General features: G+C 38.8%; 2 protein-coding genes across 2 annotated transcripts; one reads left to right on the top strand and one right to left on the bottom strand.

The window, feature by feature from the left end:
• The first annotated feature begins 1,631 nt into the window (after positions 1-1,631).
• LOC149667066 (uncharacterized) lies at positions 1,632-2,120 on the top strand. Its single transcript, XM_089841684.1, has one exon. The coding sequence runs from the start codon at positions 1,632-1,634 to the stop codon at positions 2,118-2,120; it is 489 nt and encodes a 162-aa protein (XP_089697810.1).
• Positions 2,121-10,878: 8,758 nt separating this feature from the next.
• On the bottom strand, positions 10,879-13,350 carry LOC149667065 (uncharacterized). Its single transcript, XM_089841683.1, has 2 exons — positions 13,326-13,350; positions 10,879-13,262 (listed from the first exon to the last, which is right to left on the bottom strand). Exon 2 carries the CDS (start codon positions 13,222-13,224, stop codon positions 10,879-10,881), a length of 2,346 nt encoding a protein of 781 aa, XP_089697809.1. The 5' UTR covers positions 13,225-13,262; positions 13,326-13,350.
• Between the last annotated feature and the right edge of the window lie 6,769 nt (positions 13,351-20,119).

Here is a 20,119-nt window from a genome sequence, read left to right as displayed (position 1 = left end):
TTCTTGAAACACTCAATGAAAAAATTAAAAAAGATTCAGATTCTTCAACAAATCTTAAGAAAAAAGAGGAAACTCTGAGAAAACGTCAGAGCTCTCTTATTGAGGCTCATTTTTCGAAAAAAGCTAAGCAAGCCTAGGCGCAAGCAGCAGTCTAGTCAAAAATTCTTGTATTTTACATGATTACTATTTACAAAAAAGTAATGTGATATGATATTGTGATATAATATTAATAAAGTTCCTTTTTTCACAATAAAACTCAATTTGTTATACATATATTCAAGATTTATTAAGTAATTTAAGCCAAATATAGTGCTATACACGAGAAAATAGTCCTATATTTTCCTATTAAAACCAATTTTTGGTCCTATAAAATCCTATAATTTTCAAAAAAAATCCTATTTATCCTATAAGGATTTTAAGTTTTCGACTGGGCTCCCTGCGTGAGAGTTAAAGATTGCAAGCGATGCAAGGGCACGCACGACCGTAGCAAGTGTCCGGCTTACGGGAAGATCTGCCATAGTTGTCAGTGAGAAAACCACTTCGCTGACGCATGTTGGAAAGCGAAGATAGATGCGGTACAACAAGTAGAGTACAGCGACGACGACTTCATAATCGATGCGATCGAAACCCGGAATGAGAAGAGTGACTGGATAGTACCAGTTACGATAAATGGTATCTCAGTACCGTGCAAATTGGACACGGGAGCCCAAGCGAATCTTCTGCCACTCCAGCATCGGGCTTCTATCAAATCTCACTGGATGAGCAAAGTCAATTGCTCACAACTTTCAACACTCCGTTCGGAAGATATTGCTTCAAGAGACTTCCGTTTGGAATAGCGGCCGCTCCAGAAATTTTCTTCAAGCACTTCAGCCAAATCTTTGACGGGGTGCCAAGCGCAAGACCAATACATGACAATGTCCTGGTATGGGGTATGTCGGTGGAGGAACATGATCGGAACCTCAGAGCAGCGTTGGTAAAGTTGAGAGCAACTAAAGCGACGCCAAATGCCAAGAAGTGTGTATTCAGAGCAAGAGAGGTCACGTACATGGGAGAAATCATATCCAAATGCGGAGTAAAACCTGATCCAAAGAAAGTAGAGGCGCTCTTGGAAATGCCAACCCCAACTTCGAAAGCAGAAGTGCAACGAGCGTTGGGCATAGTCAACTTCGTTGGAAAATACATTCCGAACCTCTCAGCACACACAGTCCACCTACGAAGTCTTAAGAACAAGGATGTAGACGACCAACAAATCCTGCCCGAACATCATAAAGAATGGAATCACATTAAAGAGGTCCTAACCAAGCAGCCAATACTGAGGTTCTACGATCGGGAAAAGTCTACGAAAATCTCAACCGACGCTTCAAAAGACGGGCTAGGAGCCGTGCTGATGCAGCTACACGGTGAAAGGTAGTGTCGGATAGCCTATGCCTCACGAACCATGACTGAGGCGGAAACAAGATACGCGCATATTGAAAAGGAAAGTTAGGGGCTAGTATTTGGCTGTCAGAAGTTCCATAACTACGTCTACGGGTCCGGCTTCATCCTCGAAACTGACCACAAACCGCTGCTAGCTATGGCAAAGTCCCATAGCTGAAGTCGCACCGCGACTGCAAAGGCTGTTTCTGAAATTGATGAAGTACCAGTACACGCTCACCTTCACACCAGGGAAAAGTCTAATTCTGGCAGATGCACTGTCACGGGCCAGCATAGCTCAGAAACCAGGAGAAGATGACAGAACGCACGAGGAAGTACAAATCCACGTGAATGCGGTAGTCCAGTCTTTGCCAGTGAGCAAGTCAATGATGGATCGCTTAGTAGACGAAACCCGCAAGGACAAGGACCTCCAGGATCTGATACAACAAATACGAGAGGGCTGGAAAAAGAAGAGCGCGCGAACAAGCAGTTATGCAAGTGTACGGGAAGAGCTGACAGAAGCAAACGGACTAATACTAAAAGGCTCCAGAATTGTCGTTCCGACGGCCTTGCGGAAACGAATGTTGGAAATAATTCACGATGGCCATATGGGTATTGAAAAATGTCGAAGAAGGGCATGTCAATCTGTCTATTGGCCGAATATGAAAGCTCAAATAGAAGAACAATGCATGAAATTCTCCACCTGAAACGTGCATTGATTCCTAGGGCCTCCATTTTTGGGGTAGCCGGAGGCTATAAACTTTCGGATATACCCTCTTTTCCAGGACCTTCGTCAGCGCCACAATTTAATGAAACGTAAGTAACTTATTGTAATCCGAAGATATATGGTAAGAATAGTAAACAAATTATGCTGGTAAGTCATATTTTGTACAAGTATACATTAAGGTACTCCTTCAACTTGATAAGGTTGGAAGATCGTGAGTTAAAATGGTTTCACTAATCCATAAATGAGAGCATTTGCATTTGGAACTACCTCTTTCAGAATTTTCCGCATCCTATTGTTATTGTTTGTACCAACAGTCCCATCTAATGACAGGTGTGACCTAACGTGTTATGTACGTATTTTCATCACTGTTTAAGAAACTTTTCCAATCCATTCCCTATTTCAAAAGCATCAGAAGCGAACCTGTGTGAAGTGGTCTTTTCCGCTGTTATTCCTACAATTTTGTTCCCTATTAGAGATTATTGTTAATGGTACCTATTGCGCAATTGTATCTATTTGTAAATCAAGGCCCTAAAATGTAATGCTTGCCACATAATTATTTCAAGCCCTACATCCCAGTGCATTTTACCTAAATGATTAGAGCCTAAACTGCAAGAATTGCTCTGTCCATGAACATTGGCTTCTTAAGAAAAGAGTTCCTGATTTGCTAATGTTCGATGACTGACACAATATTTGTGTACTCCTTGACAGCAATAAGTATTGCATCTTTAAAGTTAGTGTCAGCTCTAAACGGTGGATTTACATCAAAAGTGGGCTTGAAATCTTATAATTTGTTTTACCTGTTTACTACGAGGCCAACCGGCTCTCAGATGTGAAAGCAAGCACCTTGTGGAATTATGCAATGTTGTTTGTGACCTAACTCTTCTTCAGAGGGTTCCTGGACAATTGTAGAATGTTACTTGTTGGTCTAGTAACTATTAACAGAGTTATTGTTACATTTACAGCGAAACTTGCAGCTCTTCCTCACAACCTGTACCCTACGAAGTCGTGTAAGTAACCTAAACATACTGTAGCAAATGGCCTAGTTGTCAAATATTTGTCACCTTACCAACGTTCACTGATAGTTTCATAAACAATCCTAAAAATGCCGATATTTGTGACTTCGTCTCACATTGTAATATACTATAGTTTTTATTGTCGTATAAACATAATAATCATACGCTTTCAAAGACTTTTCCCAGTAGAAATGCAAGTGTACGACCGGGTAATTTACCTGTAGTTGCCAAATGTCCAGTTGAACGAACATGAAGGCCATAGGCTTCGTGTGGATATCCCTTCATAATCAAAAGCTTAAGATTATTATTATACAATACAACATTTGAGAGATTAGTGTGCTGTCGTACTGTGCGGTCGCATTGAATTTTGCTTGCCGAGGCCCGTAGTTCTCAAAATGAAGGTTTCGTATCTGCCTGGTCTCGTAGGTATAGTTTACTCTTTATTATTTCTGACTTTAACTTCGAGACTATTTGCGTTCTGCTGCTATTTCGATTTATGTGCTTCAAATGTATCTGATTATTCGTATATCGAATTTGCGAGACAATCCTCGTCTTACTCGTTCGATGTGTTTTCACCGTCTAAACAGTCTGATACCAATTGTAAGTCGTATACTATACAATATGGATGTCTATCAGTGTTCTATGAATTGGGTAATTTACTCCCGTGGCTAGGCGTTCATCATAACGTTACCTGTGATTAGTTATTTCCTCATATGTTTGGTACCGTCTGCTGTGGTATCGAACATAATCTTCGACACAGTTATTTGGCGTCATCTATGGAATGGGTAAATAATGACCTTGTTTGGTTCTTAAACATTTGAACCCCACAAGAGGACATCACCTTTTGTCGCAACATTCGTTGCATCTTGCGAGAATTTATTTGCAAAATACATTGCTCTGCGAATGAAATTGTTTCATTAACACAACAGCGGATAAATGACGTACATCTTACACTTACAGTGTGATCGTCCGCTGCTTAGTATTTGGTATTATAACTGAACACAGTTCTTTTACTGCTGAATTGCCTAACAGGAACAGTCGCAAGAGACCTTTGATCTTCAAAAAAGAGTTTCTGGCATCTGCAAAGAAGCTAATGCGCGTGAAGAACACCTTCACTCCGTAATGGGAGTTTTGGCATAAAATGAACGGGTGAGGTTGGAACAAGAAGGGGCCAGGCTTGAATATAAGAAACTTAAGATGGAACGAAAAGCTGAAAATAAGAAGCACAAAAATGAAACAGAAAGGTTGAAGGCTGAGGCAGCTAAAATTCAAGCCGAGGCTGCTAAGCTTCAGGCTGAAGCTGCAATGGTCCAGGCTGAAGCGTTGAAAACCTTAGTTGCACGCATGTTTCCGTGAAGTCCTCTTTTGGTTCTTTTTTTATTTATTTATTGCATGCAAAACTTGATATGCAAATTGTTTTCTATAATTTATTTCGTGCTTAATTTAAGATGCACCTTTTTCTATTTTGTTTCTCATTTTCATTGTACATTTTCATTACTGTATTGCTTATTTTTATTACTGTATTGCTTAATTTCATGAATTATTTATTTCGCGCTTAATTTGGCATGCGCTTTTCTCAATCATTATTTGTTTCATTTCATTTATTATTTATAACACGCAAAATTTGGCGTGCGCTTTTATCTTAATTTAATTTTTTACATGCTTAGTCTGGCATGCGCTTTTATTGCAATTTAATGTTTCACATGCTTTGTCTGGCGTGCGCTTTTATCTTAATTTAATGTTTTACATGCTTAGTCTGGCATGCGCTTTTATTGTAATTTAGTTTAATGTTTTACATGCTTAGCCTGGCATGCGCTTTTATAGTAATTTCATTTAATCTAGGCTCGTTTTCAATCAAGCTTTTCTCAGTAAAAAAGCGCGCTTTTGCTTTAAAAATTCAAGCAAAACGCTTAAGCGAAAATGGTACCCGTTTTCATTCTCGCTCTTGCGTGAGCGTGAAGCTTCCTACACCACGCTTTTGCGTCAATATTCGTTAAAGCTCATATCTATTTAGGATAGATATTTGCTTGAGCTTTGCTCGATCGGAGCTACAAATGTTCTGACGTCACTACTAGGCCTCCAATCACAGTTGGGTTTAGGACGACGAGGGTGAAAATCTCCGATTGACAGCGGTTTATAAAAGGATTTTAGATATTTTATTTTGATATCAAACAGTAATGGCACCAAACAAAAAAGAGTTGAAAGAACTTCTAAAATTAGAAAAAGAATGCGAGAAAATGAAGGAAGCGAAAGTGAAAGAGGCGCTGATTTCTTTAGTACAAAACCATCCAAATAAATGGAACCGAGGCTTAGTTGAGTATAAAGATAGGGACTTAACAGAAAACTCTTGGAAGGAAATTTCCATGGAACTGGGGTTGTCAAGTGAGTACACACATTAATTGCCTATTAAACGATAAGTTTTAAGTAATGTTACTTAATTTATTCATTAGAGGATCTATGCAAAAAGAAATGGAAGTCTTGTTTCGACACATTTCGAATTCATTTCCACCTTGCGACAACCTCCAAGAGTGGGCAAGAAGCCGACGATTCACTTTTAGATTCCATTACCTGGCCTTATTTTAAAATGTTGATGTTTCTAAAAGACATAGTTAAAAGGAGACCGTATGTATAATATTTAGTAGCCTAGAACTTTCCACACTTTCACCGTTGTCCTTTCAAACACAAACTATTCTAACCAGAACCAAACCCTGTTATATATTTGTGAGGTTTTTAATAATAGTACTATCGTATATTATTGTTAGCACCATCTCTAATTTCTCCACTGCCAAATTAAATGTGGAAGATAACTCGACCAAGAGTACGGAGGAAGAAATTTCTTCGGCATTGCCCAAGGCTGTGGGTGGAGATTCTGGGACATTCACTTGCTCATTCATGGGTAAAGAGTTCATTGTGAACGAAGAAATCTCGGATCACGAAGACGATAATAAGATTCAGGACCTCAATAACCCAACCCTTGGATCGTCAAAAATAAACTCAGGGGAATCAAAAGAGTTCCGAAGAAGCCAGTACTGAGAAAATTAGCGAGGCCAAAAGGAAACAGATGTATGACAGAGCTGCAGAAAAATCAAAAAAAAAGAAGTAAGCATGGGCGAATACTCGAGTAACACGAATAACTCGATCGAATATCGAGACGAATAACCGTCTCGATATTCGATAAGCCCCATTTCGGGTATTCGAACGAATAACGAATAGTGAATTTTACTATTCGGGCCTACTATTCGTTAAATATTCGACTAACTATTCGTTAAATATTCGATTAACTATTCGTTAAATATTCGATTAACTATTCAAGAAAACAAAAATATTAACCCTAAAAATGTTTTAAAAAAGTAATGGCAGTTACACTTTTTAATGTATAAGTTTCTATGGGAAAATAGGCCTGAAGTGCTACTACTCTATAGCGCATCTAAATTCTAAATATAATTTAAATTGATTTTAATTAATCCTTCTATTTCTGACTATTCGATAACTATTCGATAAGGGCAATTTTAAGTTAAGCCTAATTATTCGATATTCGGTTCCCAAACAACTATTCGTCTCGGTATTCGATAAGAAAATTTTTCACTATTCGATATTCGTCTCGACAGTCAAAAACTGGTATTCGCCCATGCTTAAAAAGAAGGAACATCATTCCATTCCACCTTCTTCAGTTTTATTAGCCTTGGCGGAATGTAATAAGTAAGTATTTAAAATAATTATCAGCAAATATTCTGCAGAAAATTATGAAACACATTTTCCATAATTTTCAAACAAAACACATTTGGAACGGACTGACGTATATGCATTTATCTCTAAAAATAGGCTTATATTTTGAAAGCCATTCTCACTGAATTTTATGAATGAACCAAAACTTTTTCTGAGAAAATAATTAGTTTTTCTTGAGTTTTGATTTAATATATTTGCTCTTATCTTATAATTAATATATGTTTAATTTCAGACAATTGAATAAGCCTGATGATTCAGCAACAGCATTCGCTGATTATGCGGCAAGTTTATTGAGAGATGTTGATCCCAGGAAACAACGCCGATGGGAAAGAGATGTAATTGACATCATAATAAATAATATTGAAGACAACAATTAAGTTTAGCAAATATTTTAATAAAATTTAATGATCTCATTCATCAGTCGGTTTTTTTACACCCTTCAAATCCCATTGCCAGTCTACGCTGCCTGCTCCTTCAAAATATTTCGCATAATTATTCCTAATCTCGGCCACTTTCCTGCTGTAATTTCTTGCTGATTTAGCCTTTGGCATTTTAAATGCTTTCGCTGGGTCAGCTCTCAGTTTATCATGCCATTTGCCCTTAACAATTTTTCCTGTTTTATCAACAACATTGGCAAAGTCATTTGGACAATACAGTTTTTGTTGCAACTTTTCTTCTTCGATTAGCAAAAAATTGTGTAAAACTACACAGGCTCGAATAACTTTATCAACATTTGTTGGTTTCAAATGAAGGGGTCTTCAGAAGACCCTCCAACGTGTAGTTAGTATGCCAAATGCATTTTCACTGCACCTCCTGAAAATGTGGACATATTTAATGCAAAACTAAAATATTTAAATATTAATATAATATATAACTAGCTCTACTTAACCGATAGTTGAAAATTATTTGCGAATTTGAAAGACGACCATCTAGAGATAGGGTTTCATGAAATTGGGTAATAATTGGAATGCATCACCTCCGACAAGTACGTGAGGAGAAATTATGTTGGTGTTTGGCAAAATGGATGGCGGTGGAAATTCAGCTTCGTTATTCTCAACAGCTTGTCCAAAAGAGGACAATTTAAATATGCCACCATCAGAATGGGACCCATATCCACCAAAATCGACAACGAGGAACCTGTTTTTATCATCTACGATTGCTATCAAAAATATGGAGTTGAAACTCTGATCAAAAAAATCACAATAATTATACAAAATTTAGAATATAGGCCTACATATACTTTTCACTACCGTGAAAAACTTACTTTATAATTATAATACAAGGTTCCACTGTTTGACGGTTGTTGAATCATTACATGCTTGCCGTCAACGGCACCGCAACATGTAGGATAATTTCATCGTGTGCGAAACTCGGCTTCGGCCATCTTCCAAATATCTTCCGTGGGTTGCTAAAGATTTTATTATAATTGTAATTTTGAAAAGGGATTTCTATATTCAAAACAATTCTTACTGCTAAATACAAAGGTTGGAGAACATCCCAAAGGGCCTGACAGGTTTCTTTAATGATGTTGTGAGTTGTAGTTTTTCCAAGGCGGACGGCATATGCCATGGAATCGAATCCATCTCCAGTAGCCAAATATCTAATATTGAAATCAAATTATCACATGTCGATTAAAATTTTTATTAAGATATACCGCAACGTAAGCGCAAGTCTTTCTCCTGGGGTAATTGGTTTTCGACCAGGAGGATTCTTCTTCAGATGAGATGATACCAACTCCAAAAGTTTATCAAATAATTTTGGTTCCATTCTCGTAACATTTGAAAACTTTTTTCCATCTGTTGTTCTCATAGTTCTCATCTAATTAAGTTTAAACAATAAGAAATTCAACATGTAAATACTGTTAACAAATATTTCAAGGCTCATGTCAGGAATAACATATTTACATACCAGAGTATTATAATGTCCTTCGACACTTCGTTTCCTCCAAATAGGGTGAACCCACCATCTCTTACGTTTATATTTTTTTGGCATTTAAGGTAATTACATAATACAATTGTATTAATAGTAATGTATCCCTCGTTACAAATTATTTAAAATAAAAGGGGATTCTCCCGAGGGCCATAAAATGAATAAAGACAACTTACAGTTTAATATCCAAATTCAACAACGATTTTATTTAGTTAACTGATATAGGGATAAACCCGTAACCGACTAGTACAAAAAACGCTCCGTCTTAGGAGAAATCATAACAAGAACTGATTGACAAAATATAAACTAAACTTGATCACAGCTTTGGAAGAGGGAGTGGCTTGTAACATGGAGGCTAGATATGCCCTGCCAGAACCAACATGTCCTCCAACCAACATGAAGCTCCAAGAATTCTGGCAGCCATGTTACATCCCCCCTCTTTAGGAACTTTTGTTTATACAAGAATATAGAATAGAAAATTCTTTTCAGTTTAGGGTTACCCCGAGGAACCCTTAAAATCATTAGCAGGGGTATAGGTATTTTTAAGTTAGTTCAGAAAATGTTTTTCACAGAAAAATGATTTTTTCTTCATTGGTGCTGCATGAGCTTCTGTTCAATCTTCATACCCGAAAGGCTTCCCTTTTACTGTGATATTAGTCTCTCCTTACGGAGGATCAAAGTATATATGGGTAGTGGACGTCCACCTTCGGTCAACTAAAATTAGATATATTAGTAATTTCTCTTTGTTGCTTGGGAGATAAATTCCCAAGGGAAAACAGAGATTGGTTCTCGGGAAAAACAGAAATATTCCCTTTTTAGGTTCAGGACGTTATTATTATTAAGGTAAAATTGGACCTCATAAGGTGACCTTAACCTTTTATTATCAGGAGGTCGATAATAGATATCAACTTCATTACCTCCGGGCTGAACCGTCGCCCTCTTAAATACCTCTCTTCGCCATCCCAATTTAAAAGGTTCTAGATAAATATCGGGTAATGTAGCCCTATTTAAACGAGGAGTTCTCATAGACTCCGACAACGTGGTCGATAACTGTCAGACGCACACAGCGATTGGGATTGCGAGTGAGGAGGCGGTTCAGGTGTTGATATTTCTTCCGAAGGAGTAGAATTCTGTTCAGGAGGTACTATTTCCTCCGAAAAACCAGAAGAAGGAGAATGGTGTAACGCCGGTTCTGATACTGATTGTTCAGTCGTTGATGTGTGTTCCGGCGTGAGAATTTCTTCCGTAAAACTGGAGGTTGACTTGTGTAGATCTGGTTCCGCGACTGATTTTTGATGATCAGACGGGGAAACCTTCCCTGCCGCAGAAGGCGGACTATCCGTAGATGGATGATTGAGCTGGAAAGATCTCATATCATGATAGGTATGGAGGAGGAGAGGAGGGTCTTCAAAAAGGGCCATGCCCGGTTCACTATCAGAGTCCGTTGGTTGCTGTGAATCATCTGGAATTGCAGGAGGAATCTGTTGATCCTTTGCTTGATCTTCTAGTGGACTTGATGTCGAAGTTTGGGAGACATCTGGAATAGCAGGAACAATCAGTTGATCGATTTCCTGTCCGTCCTGAGGCGGTGACGGTGAAGTAGAAGATGATGATGATTCAGATGAAGTTGTTGGATGACTGGGCTCATCTGCAACCTAAGACTGAGAAGAGGGGGCATTTCCGGCGTTATCAAAGACAGCTACGTTAGTCCAGTAGAGTTTTAGATGCTCTAGATTGACTTTTCCTACATTCTGCCCTGAGTTAGCGTCTTCTAACTCGTACAGGGTTGCCACAGATTTTTCATTTCAAAATTCCCTGACTTTTCCAGGTTTTCCCTGACCATCCAAAGCCAATTTCCCTGGCCAATTTTGAAATTTACACTAGCTGAAAAGTCAGAATGAAACCTTTAAAAATTCCTTATTTATTATCTGCTTTGTACAATTATGCTAAATTTATCACAGTTTTTAATTGAATTACTATTTAATACTTGAAACTTTATTAGGAACTATCTGAAACAGTTTAAAAAAATCACTTGTATTTAAGACTAGAATAATATAGGATTGAACATGTTCATGGCAAAAGATGACTCAAGGTCTTCCCCAATTTTAGAATTTCTTTGTCCACCTCTTCGTTTTCTAGTATGTGGGTTTGACTTAACTTAGATTTCTTTGCTCGAAGCTCCTTCAACGTCTTTAGATGTCTTTTTCTAGTATCTGCGACTTTAACTGCGTTTTCCTCTTTTTTTTTCTTTTCTTCTAATTCATGCTGGTATCGAATTCTGGATCCACGAATGGACCTTATTAAACTTGCATCCACTGTAACATTTTTAATTCCTCCAAGATTTTTAACTCCATCGTAGACTTGTCGCAGAGCGATAATTGAGTTTTCATGTAAATTCTCAACAAGTAAACTTTTGTTGATTGAAAATCCGCCCTCAACAGAGGCATTTCCATGTGATAAAATTAAAACAATTTTTATAACTTGCCAAAGATCTTTAAAGTCATCTTCACCGTCAAATATATCACGATACAATTGATCAAGGGCAAAATGCTTCTCCTTATACTTATTAAAAATTTCTTTGTGCTTCGTTTTTACCAGTCTAACAAAAGAAACGAATTGCTGTTTCGATCTTTCAGCAACACTTTCGTCAATTCGGTTGCTTTCGTGAAGAATCTTCAAAGCTAATTTTACACGATCTTTGGCGATATCCGGTTTTTCAATGACGACTCTTGGGTCAAACGCAGATATACATCGCGTAAGGCTATATTTTAATGGTGATCTTTCCAATATTTTTGAGACAGTCGCGGATAAAAATTTGCTACATTCCATTTTGAATTCGACTTTCATACGTTCACTGAGGTCTTTCTCTCCAAAATATTTTGCTGCACCAAAACCTACATCCACATCTCTATACGGAAGCAGGTTTTCTGATTTTTCTGAAAAGTCAATTGCAAGAAGCTTTTTCAAAGTTGTAGCATTGTCGATTATGTTTCCTTTAACAAATCGTCGCAAGAGAAGTTGAAGAAGGTTCATGAGATCCATGTACAACAGAGGCGCCAAGGGCTCAGGAGATTGAAATTTTCTTAAGAATGGCTCAAGTTCGGAAGCCACAGTCTTAAAAAATGCCAACTTTGCTTGCATCAAAGGATCTTCCATGCATTTTTTTACGTTTTCAACTGAAATAGTCCCTGGCAATTTTGACGACGAAATGAATTTCTTGATGAATTGGTAAATGGTTAATGCTCTTTCGGCACAAGAGGCATTTTCCACCCAACGAACTTGGCAAAACTTCTTTGGAAAAGTTGTGCTTCCGGTAAGTGATGTATAATCTGCTCTCCGTGCTGGACAGTCCTTGAGAAGGTAATAAATACCTCTTAAAAAATTATTAATGTTCCACTTAACAGCTCTGTGACCAGTTTGAAGGGCGCCGTGAACAACGTGTAGGCCGCATGAACCTAAGTCGAGCAACTTAGGGATATCTGCCTGTGAGCCGTCTTCTAATTCTGCTTTAAGCTTCGTAATAAAACTCCAATTAGTATTTGGTCCGTCCATACTGATCTGAAGCATATTTTCCAGTGGCAAACCATCAAGGCCTTCTTTGAACTTCGCAAGTATATCGTCAGCTTTAGCATGACCCATAAAAACAGACTTCAAATACCGTGTTGAAGTTTGACCAACTCCACTCCAGAACCGCACGTGTATATCCATCTGGCCTCTTTGGCTTACTTTATTTAGAGCTTCGTCAAAACAAACAACATAAAGGGAACAAGTTGCCAAATTCTGGCGCAAAACATTGTCAAAATAAGGTGCCAATCCAAAAGTAACGATATAACTAGCTTTTGTTCGTCCTAAGCTAAATTTCTCAGCAATTTGACTATCAGGGAACATATTTTTGAAAATTTCGGAGTCATGGTTTACAGAATTATATGATGCTTGAGTCATAACAAGTCGCATTGTCCACAAAGCTTCAGCTTTAATAACCTCTTCCTTCAGTAGAAAATTGCTAATTGAGCTTTTCTTGGACGTTATTTGATTTTCAGTCTCTTTCTTTGAGTTATCACAGACTTCGCCAGTAGAAGTGGAAGGGCAGGAGCTTGCGAATACATTGGACGAAGATTCTGGTTTCATTTTTGTATCTTCACCGACGCATGCAAGTTCTTTCTTTTTTAGTAAAGAGTCTATTTTGGTTTGTTCCTTACAAGCAATTCCTTGATTAACTTTTTTCCTATGGCCAGAACTTGTCTGATGACTTTTTATTGCTTGGACGCCCATGTTACTTAGGGAAAATTTTCTATTGCAAACCTTACAGTATGCAGAAAATATATCATTATTTACAGGCTTCAGCCACAAAGCCCATTCTTCGTGAAGTTCTTCATTTATCCAATCCAAATTAAATCTAGTCAGTTTGTTCGGCATTTTTCACAGATTATGAAACTGAGATGCGCTTTTGTTAACTACATTAATAATATTCATGTAAACTAAAATTTGTATTGTATATTTCTTACCATCAGACATACAGTTTTAAGTCCCGGTCCCTTGGATACATAGCCTGAAGAGCAGACGACTCTTCGCTTGGTTTTGCTGAGAAAGTAATAGCCTACTCGATCACGCTGCTCGCGCGGGAATAATATCTACTAGACTACATGGCCAACTTATAACTGGCTGCTCGAGGGGGAATAATATCTACTAGACTACATGGCCAACTTATAACTGGCTGCTCGAGGGGGAATAATATCTACTAGACTACATGGCCAACTTTTAACTGGCTGCCTGCTTAGAATCCGGGATTATGTTTATCATTGTCGCGTATTTAAGCTGGTGCGCCTAGTTGGTCGTGACTATAGATTTTCTCAAGTCGGTATGCAACGGAAATTCCCTGACTTTTCCCTGACTTTTCCGACAATTTTCAAATTCCCTGACTTTTCCCTGACTTTTTACACCCTTTTTCAAATTCCCTGACTTTTCCAGGTTTTCCAGGTACTGTGGCAACCCTGTCGTAGACAACGGGAGAATGTTTTGCTACTATTATAACGGGACCTGCCCATTTGGTCAGCTTTTTCATAAGCTGACCTGTCGTACTTGATAAAGGATGCGTTTCCGTCCATACTAATGTTCCTACCTCAAACTCTAGAGGGTCATGGCGGAGGTCATAGTATATCTTTTGGTGGGCTTTTGCTAACTTAGACAATTCATTACTGAATTCTAATTGTTCCTTAAGAACCTTCAAAGCCTTACTACGACTGGGGTAATCAGGGTCCTGAATGGGTTCTTCAATGTCTAAATCCCAAGGGAGACGTGGCTCCCGCCCTAAATTCAAAAAGAAAGGGGATCTGCCCGTGGTTTCATGGGGTGCGGAATTGATAGCAAATTGAAGGAGGTCAAGGGATTCATCCCATCTATCATGATGATTCCCTACATAGAATGATATTAGTTCACCTATTAGTCTGTTTACTCGTTCGGTGGGATTTCCCTTAGGCGTGTAGGGGGTGGTAAACTTTGGGTTTATTCTTAAAGCTCTGCACGTCTGCAGCCAAAGTTTCGAAGTAAACTGTACCCCTCTATCACTAAGAATAGCTTTTGGTGCTCCCCACCTAGTAATAATAGACTTGAAAGCCTGACACAAGTCTTGGCAGTAATAGTTTTTAGTGGAATCATTTCCACGAATTTAGTCATATAATCAACAAAGACTATTAAATATTTAAAGTGGTGTCTACACTGAGGGAAAGGTCTCATTATGTCGACACTGATTTGGTCAAAAGGACTTGTTATTTCAGAGGGTTGCATAAGCCCTGGCTTTTTCCTATTTCTAGCCTTAAATTGTTGGCATAAAGAGCATCCTCTAACATAGTCCTGGACATCATTAGCTATGGTTGGCCACCAATACCTAAATGTCACTTTACTGAGGGTCTTATCTTTGCCCCTGTGAGCTGATAGTGGGTGGTCATGCAATAACCTCATGGCTTCTAGCCTTAAACAAGGAGGTAAATAAATTTTTTCAGGATAGTTCCTGTATGGTCTTCTATAGAGAAGATTATTTCTTAATTCGAAAAGTTTATGCCTAACGGGGTTAGGTTCTTACAAGGAATTAATAATAGGGGAAGCAAAAGGGTCTTCCCGTTGGTTTTTTCTTACATCTTCCGATGTAAACACAGAATATAAGGTTCTAGGACCTGGGGGACGTATACGACCTTCGAGAGAATCGCTAGAGGACGTACTACTACTACTGGTAGTATTTGTACTTGGGCTACTACTAGTTGGATCCACATTACTAGCAGAATTCGAAGTAGAGGAGCTAAAGCTAATGCTTAAAACGTTTATCGGAGCTCTCGATGAAGCGTCTGCTACTACATTTTCTACTCCTTTCTTATGCTTAATAGTAAAGTCAAATGTCTGAAGGTACATAGCCCATTTAATTAGTCGAGAATTTGGTTCCCTTATGTTAAACTAGCTCTTACCCGCGGCGTGGCTCGCGTGTAATAAGAATTTCCATCAAAACTTCATAAAGAATGGGTAGATTTTACTGATAACTAATATTTTTGTAGCACCCTAGGAGCGAAGGCACTCGGCGTTGCCCGTCAGCCCCTAGGGACATTTTTATATTAATTTTCATGCGGACATTATTCCATAAAGAAGGGTTTTTAATTTTTCGGCCGCCATTTAAAAAGATGGCAAAAAATCGAACCCGAAAGATCACTCAGCTCGTCTTTAAATTAAAGGAAACCGGCGTACTAAATATTTGCGAATTCAGTTGAAGCGCGCGGACTTTGTTGCATAGAGAAGGTTTTTTACATTTCTGGGCGCCATTTATTAAGATGGCGTCGGATGGGAAAAATCTTCCTTAGTACGCGCCTACTACTTATGAGTAACAATCCTGCAAAGTTTCAGCCTTCTAGATCAAGCGGTTTGGGCTGGGCGTTGATTATCAGTCAGTCTGTCAGTCAGTCAGTCAATCAGTCAGTCAGTCAGGACTTTGATTTATATAGATATAGATAACCATTGTAGAGCCTGATGGTCAGTGAGGACAGTGAATTTACGACCTTCTAGAAAGGGCCTAAATTTCTTAACCGCCCAAAAAATGGCTAAACATTCTTTCTCGCTAGTGGAGTACCTCTTTTCCGCATCTTTTAGTCCTGTACTAGCATAAGCTATAGGAACTTCGACATTATCTTGTATTTGGGAAAGAAGGGCACCTAGCCCTGCATCACTAGCATCAGTAGTTAAAATGCACGGGGAATCCCTTCTAAAGGAAGCTAAGGGATGAGCCTTACAGATTTCTTCCTTTATCTTTTCGAACGCCTGTTGCTGTTCGATACCCCAAATAAATTTTTGATCCTTCCTTCTAAGCTTGTTAATAGGGGCTACTATTTGGGAGTAGTGACCAATAAACCTATTATGCCATCCTGCCATCCCTAAAAATCTCTGGACTTCCTTAACATTTTTAGGTGGAGGGAAATTCTGAATGGCTTCTATCTTAGAAGGATCTATATGCACTCCTTTTTCATTGACTATGTGACCAAATATGGTAGCTTCTTTTTGAGCGAAACGACATTTTTTCAACTGAAGGGTGAGACCCGCTTCCTTTTGCAGCGGTTTCGCCCAGAAACCGTTGAAGACGACAGTGGACGAAAGCTAAAAATTTCAAACCTCTGGTTTATGCTCAGTCCACTACCGTCAAGTAACTATCGTAGCCCCGAATATCCAGCTCTTTCCGGTTGCCACCCTTCCCCCCTTTGCGGAAAGGAGTTAGCATCCCACTGAGAAGGAATAAAAGAGAAATTTTACCTTGTATTAACGCATTCGCATTGACACCCGGGTACAATGTAGTCGTCAACATTTTTGCTGAACCTCATGGTTCAGTCTCGTCTTTATGATTTATATTTAATTTATGTTCAATTTATGTTAATAAAAGTCAAAGAGTTTTTGATTCATCACATTTGACTTTACTATTAAGCATAAGAAAGGAGTAGAAAATGTAGTAGCAGACGCTTTATCGAGAGCTCCGATAAACGTTTTAAGCATTAGCTTTAGCTCCTCTACTTCGAATTCTGCTAGTAATGTGGATCCAATTAGTAGTAGCCCAAGTACAAATACTACCAGTAGTAGTAGTACGTCCTCTAGCGATTCTATCGAAGGTCGTATACGTCCCCCAGGTCCTAGAACCTTATATTCTGTGTTTACATCGGAAGATGTAAGAAAAAACCAACGGGAAGACCCTTTTGCTTCCCCTATTATTAATTCCTTGCAAGAACCTAACCCCGTTAGGCATAAACTTTTCGAATTAAGAAATAATCTTCTCTATAGAAGACCATACAGGAACTATCCTGAAAAAAATTATTTATCTCCTTGCTTAAGGCTAGAAGCCATGAGGTTATTGCATGACCACCCACTATCAGCTCACAGGGGCAAAGATAAGACCCTCAGTAAAGTGATATTTAGGTATTGGTGGCCAACCATAGCTAATGATGTCCAGGACTATGTTAGAGGATGCTCTTTATGCCAACAATTTAAGGCTAGAAATAGGAAAAAGCCAGGGCTTTTGCAACCCTCTGAAATAACCAGTCCTTTGGACCAAATCAGTGTCGACATAATGGGACCTTTCCCTCAGAGTAGACACCACTTTAATATTTAATAGTCTTTGTTGATTATATGACTAAATTCGTGGAAATGATTCCACTAAAAACTATTACTGCCAAGACTTGTGTCAGGCTTTCAAGTCTATTATTACTAGGTGGGGAGCACCAAAAGCTATTCTTAGTGATAGAGGGGTACAGTTTACTTCGAAACTTTGGCTGCAGACGTGCAGAGCTTTTAGAATAAACCCAAAGTTTACCACCCCCTACACGCCTAAGGGAAATCCCACCGAACGAGTAAACAGACTATTAGGTGAACTAATATCATTCTATGTAGGGAATCATCATGATAGATGGGATGAATCCCTTGACCTCCTTCAATTTGCTATCAATTCCGCACCCCATGAAACCACGGGCAGATCCCCTTTCTTTTTGAATTTAGGGCGGGAGCCACGTCTCCCTTGGGATTTAGACATTGAAGAACCCATTCAGGACCCTGATGACCCCAGTCGTAGTAAGGCTTTGAAGGTTTTTAAGGAACAATTAGAATTCAGTAATGAATTGTCTAAGTTAGCAAAAGCCCACCAAAAGATATACTATGACCTCCGCCATGACCCTCTAGAGTTTGAGGTAGGAACATTAGTATGGACGGAAACGCATCCTTTATCAAGTACGACAGGTCAGCTTATGAAAAAGCTGACCAAATGGGCAGGTCCCGTTATAATAGTAGCAAAACATTCTCCCGTTGTCTACGAGTTAGAAGACGCTAACTCAGGGCAGAATGTAGGAAAAGTCAATCTAGAGCATCTAAAACTCTACTGGACTAACGTAGCTGTCTTTGATAACGCCGGAAATGCCCCCTCTTCTCAGTCTTAGGTTGCAGATGAGCCCAGTAATCCAACAACTTCATCTGAATCATCATCATCTTCTACTTCACCGTCACCGCCTCAGGAAGGACAGGAAATCGATCAACTGATCGTTCCTGCTATTCCAGATGTCTCCCAAACTTCGACATCAAGTCCACTAGAAGATCAAGCAGCGGATCAACAGATTCCTCCTGCAATTCCAGATGATTCACAGCAACCAACGGACTCTGATAGTGAACCGGGCATGGCCCTTTTTGAAGACCCTCCTCTCCTCCTCCATACCTATCATGATATGAGATCTTTCCAGCTCAATCATCCATCTACGGATAGTCCGCCTTCTGCGGCAGGGAAGGTTTCCCCGTCTGATCATCAAAAATCAGTCGCGGAACCAGAGCTACACAAGTCAACCTCCAGTTTTACGGAAGAAATTCTCACGCCGGAACACACATCAACGACTGACCAATCAGTATCAGAACCGGCGTTACACCATTCTCCTTCTTCTGGTTTTTCGGAGGAAATAGTACCTCCTGATCAGAATTCTACTCCTTCGGAAGAAATATCAACACCTGAACAGCCTCCTCACTCGCAATCCCAATCGCTGTGTGCGTCTGACAGTTCATCGACCACGTTGTCGGAGTCTATGAGAACTCCTCGTTTAAATAGGGCTACATTACCCGATATTTATCTAGAACCTTTTAAATTGGGATGGCGAAGAGAGGTATGTAAGAGGGCGACGGTTCAGCCCGGAGGTAATGAAGTTGATATCTATTATCGACCTCCTGATAATAAAAGGTTAAGGTCACCTTATGAGGTCCAATTTTACCTTAATAATAATAACGTCCTGAACCTAAAAAGGGAATATTTCTGTTTTTCCCGAGAACCAATCTCTGTTTTCCCTTGGGAATTTATCTCCCAAGCAACAAAGAGAAATTACTAATATATCTAATTTTAGTTGACCGAAGGTGGACGTCCACTACCCATATATACTTTGATCCTCCGTAAGGAGAGACTAATATCACAGTAAAAGGGAAGCCTTTCGGGTATGAAGATTGAACAGAAGCTCATGCAGCACCAATGAAGAAAAAATCATTTTTCTGTGAAAAACATTTTGTGAACGAACTTAAAAATACCTATACCCCTGCTAATGATTTTAAGGGTTCCTCGGGGTAACCCTAAACTGAAAAGAATTTTCTATTCTATATTCTTGTATAAACAAAAGTTCCTAAAGAGGGGGGATGTAACATGGCTGCCAGAATTCTTGGAGCTTCATGTTGGTTGGAGGACATGTTGGTTCTGGCAGGGCATATCTAGCCTCCATGTTACAAGCCACTCCCTCTTCCAAAGCTGTGATCAAGTTTAGTTTATATTTTGTCAATCAGTTCTTGTTATGATTTCTCCTAAGACGGAGCGTTTTTTGTACTAGTCGGTTACGGGTTTATCCCTATATCAGTTAACTAAATAAAATCGTTGTTGAATTTGGATATTAAACTGTAAGTTATCTTTATTCATTTTATGGCCCTCGGGAGAATCCCCTTTTATTTTAAATAATTTGTAACGAGGGATACATTACTATTAATACAATTGTATTATGTAATTACCTTAAATGCCAAAAAAATATAAACGTAAGAGATGGTGGGTTCACCCTATTTGGAGGAAACGAAGTGTCGAAGGACATTATAATACTCTGGTATGTAAATATGTTATTCCTGACATGAGCCTTGAAATATTTGTTAACAGTATTTACATGTTGAATTTCTTATTGTTTAAACTTAATTAGATGAGAACTATGAGAACAACAGATGGAAAAAAGTTTTCAAATGTTACGAGAATGGAACCAAAATTATTTGATAAACTTTTGGAGTTGGTATCATCTCA

Source organism: Phalangium opilio, unplaced genomic scaffold, assembly GCF_054372755.1.
Source record: "Phalangium opilio isolate 3A_F unplaced genomic scaffold, DU_Popi_V2 ptg000060l_1, whole genome shotgun sequence".
NCBI lineage: Eukaryota > Metazoa > Arthropoda > Arachnida > Opiliones > Phalangiidae > Phalangium > Phalangium opilio.
This window is presented reverse-complemented; position numbering and strand designations above follow the sequence as displayed.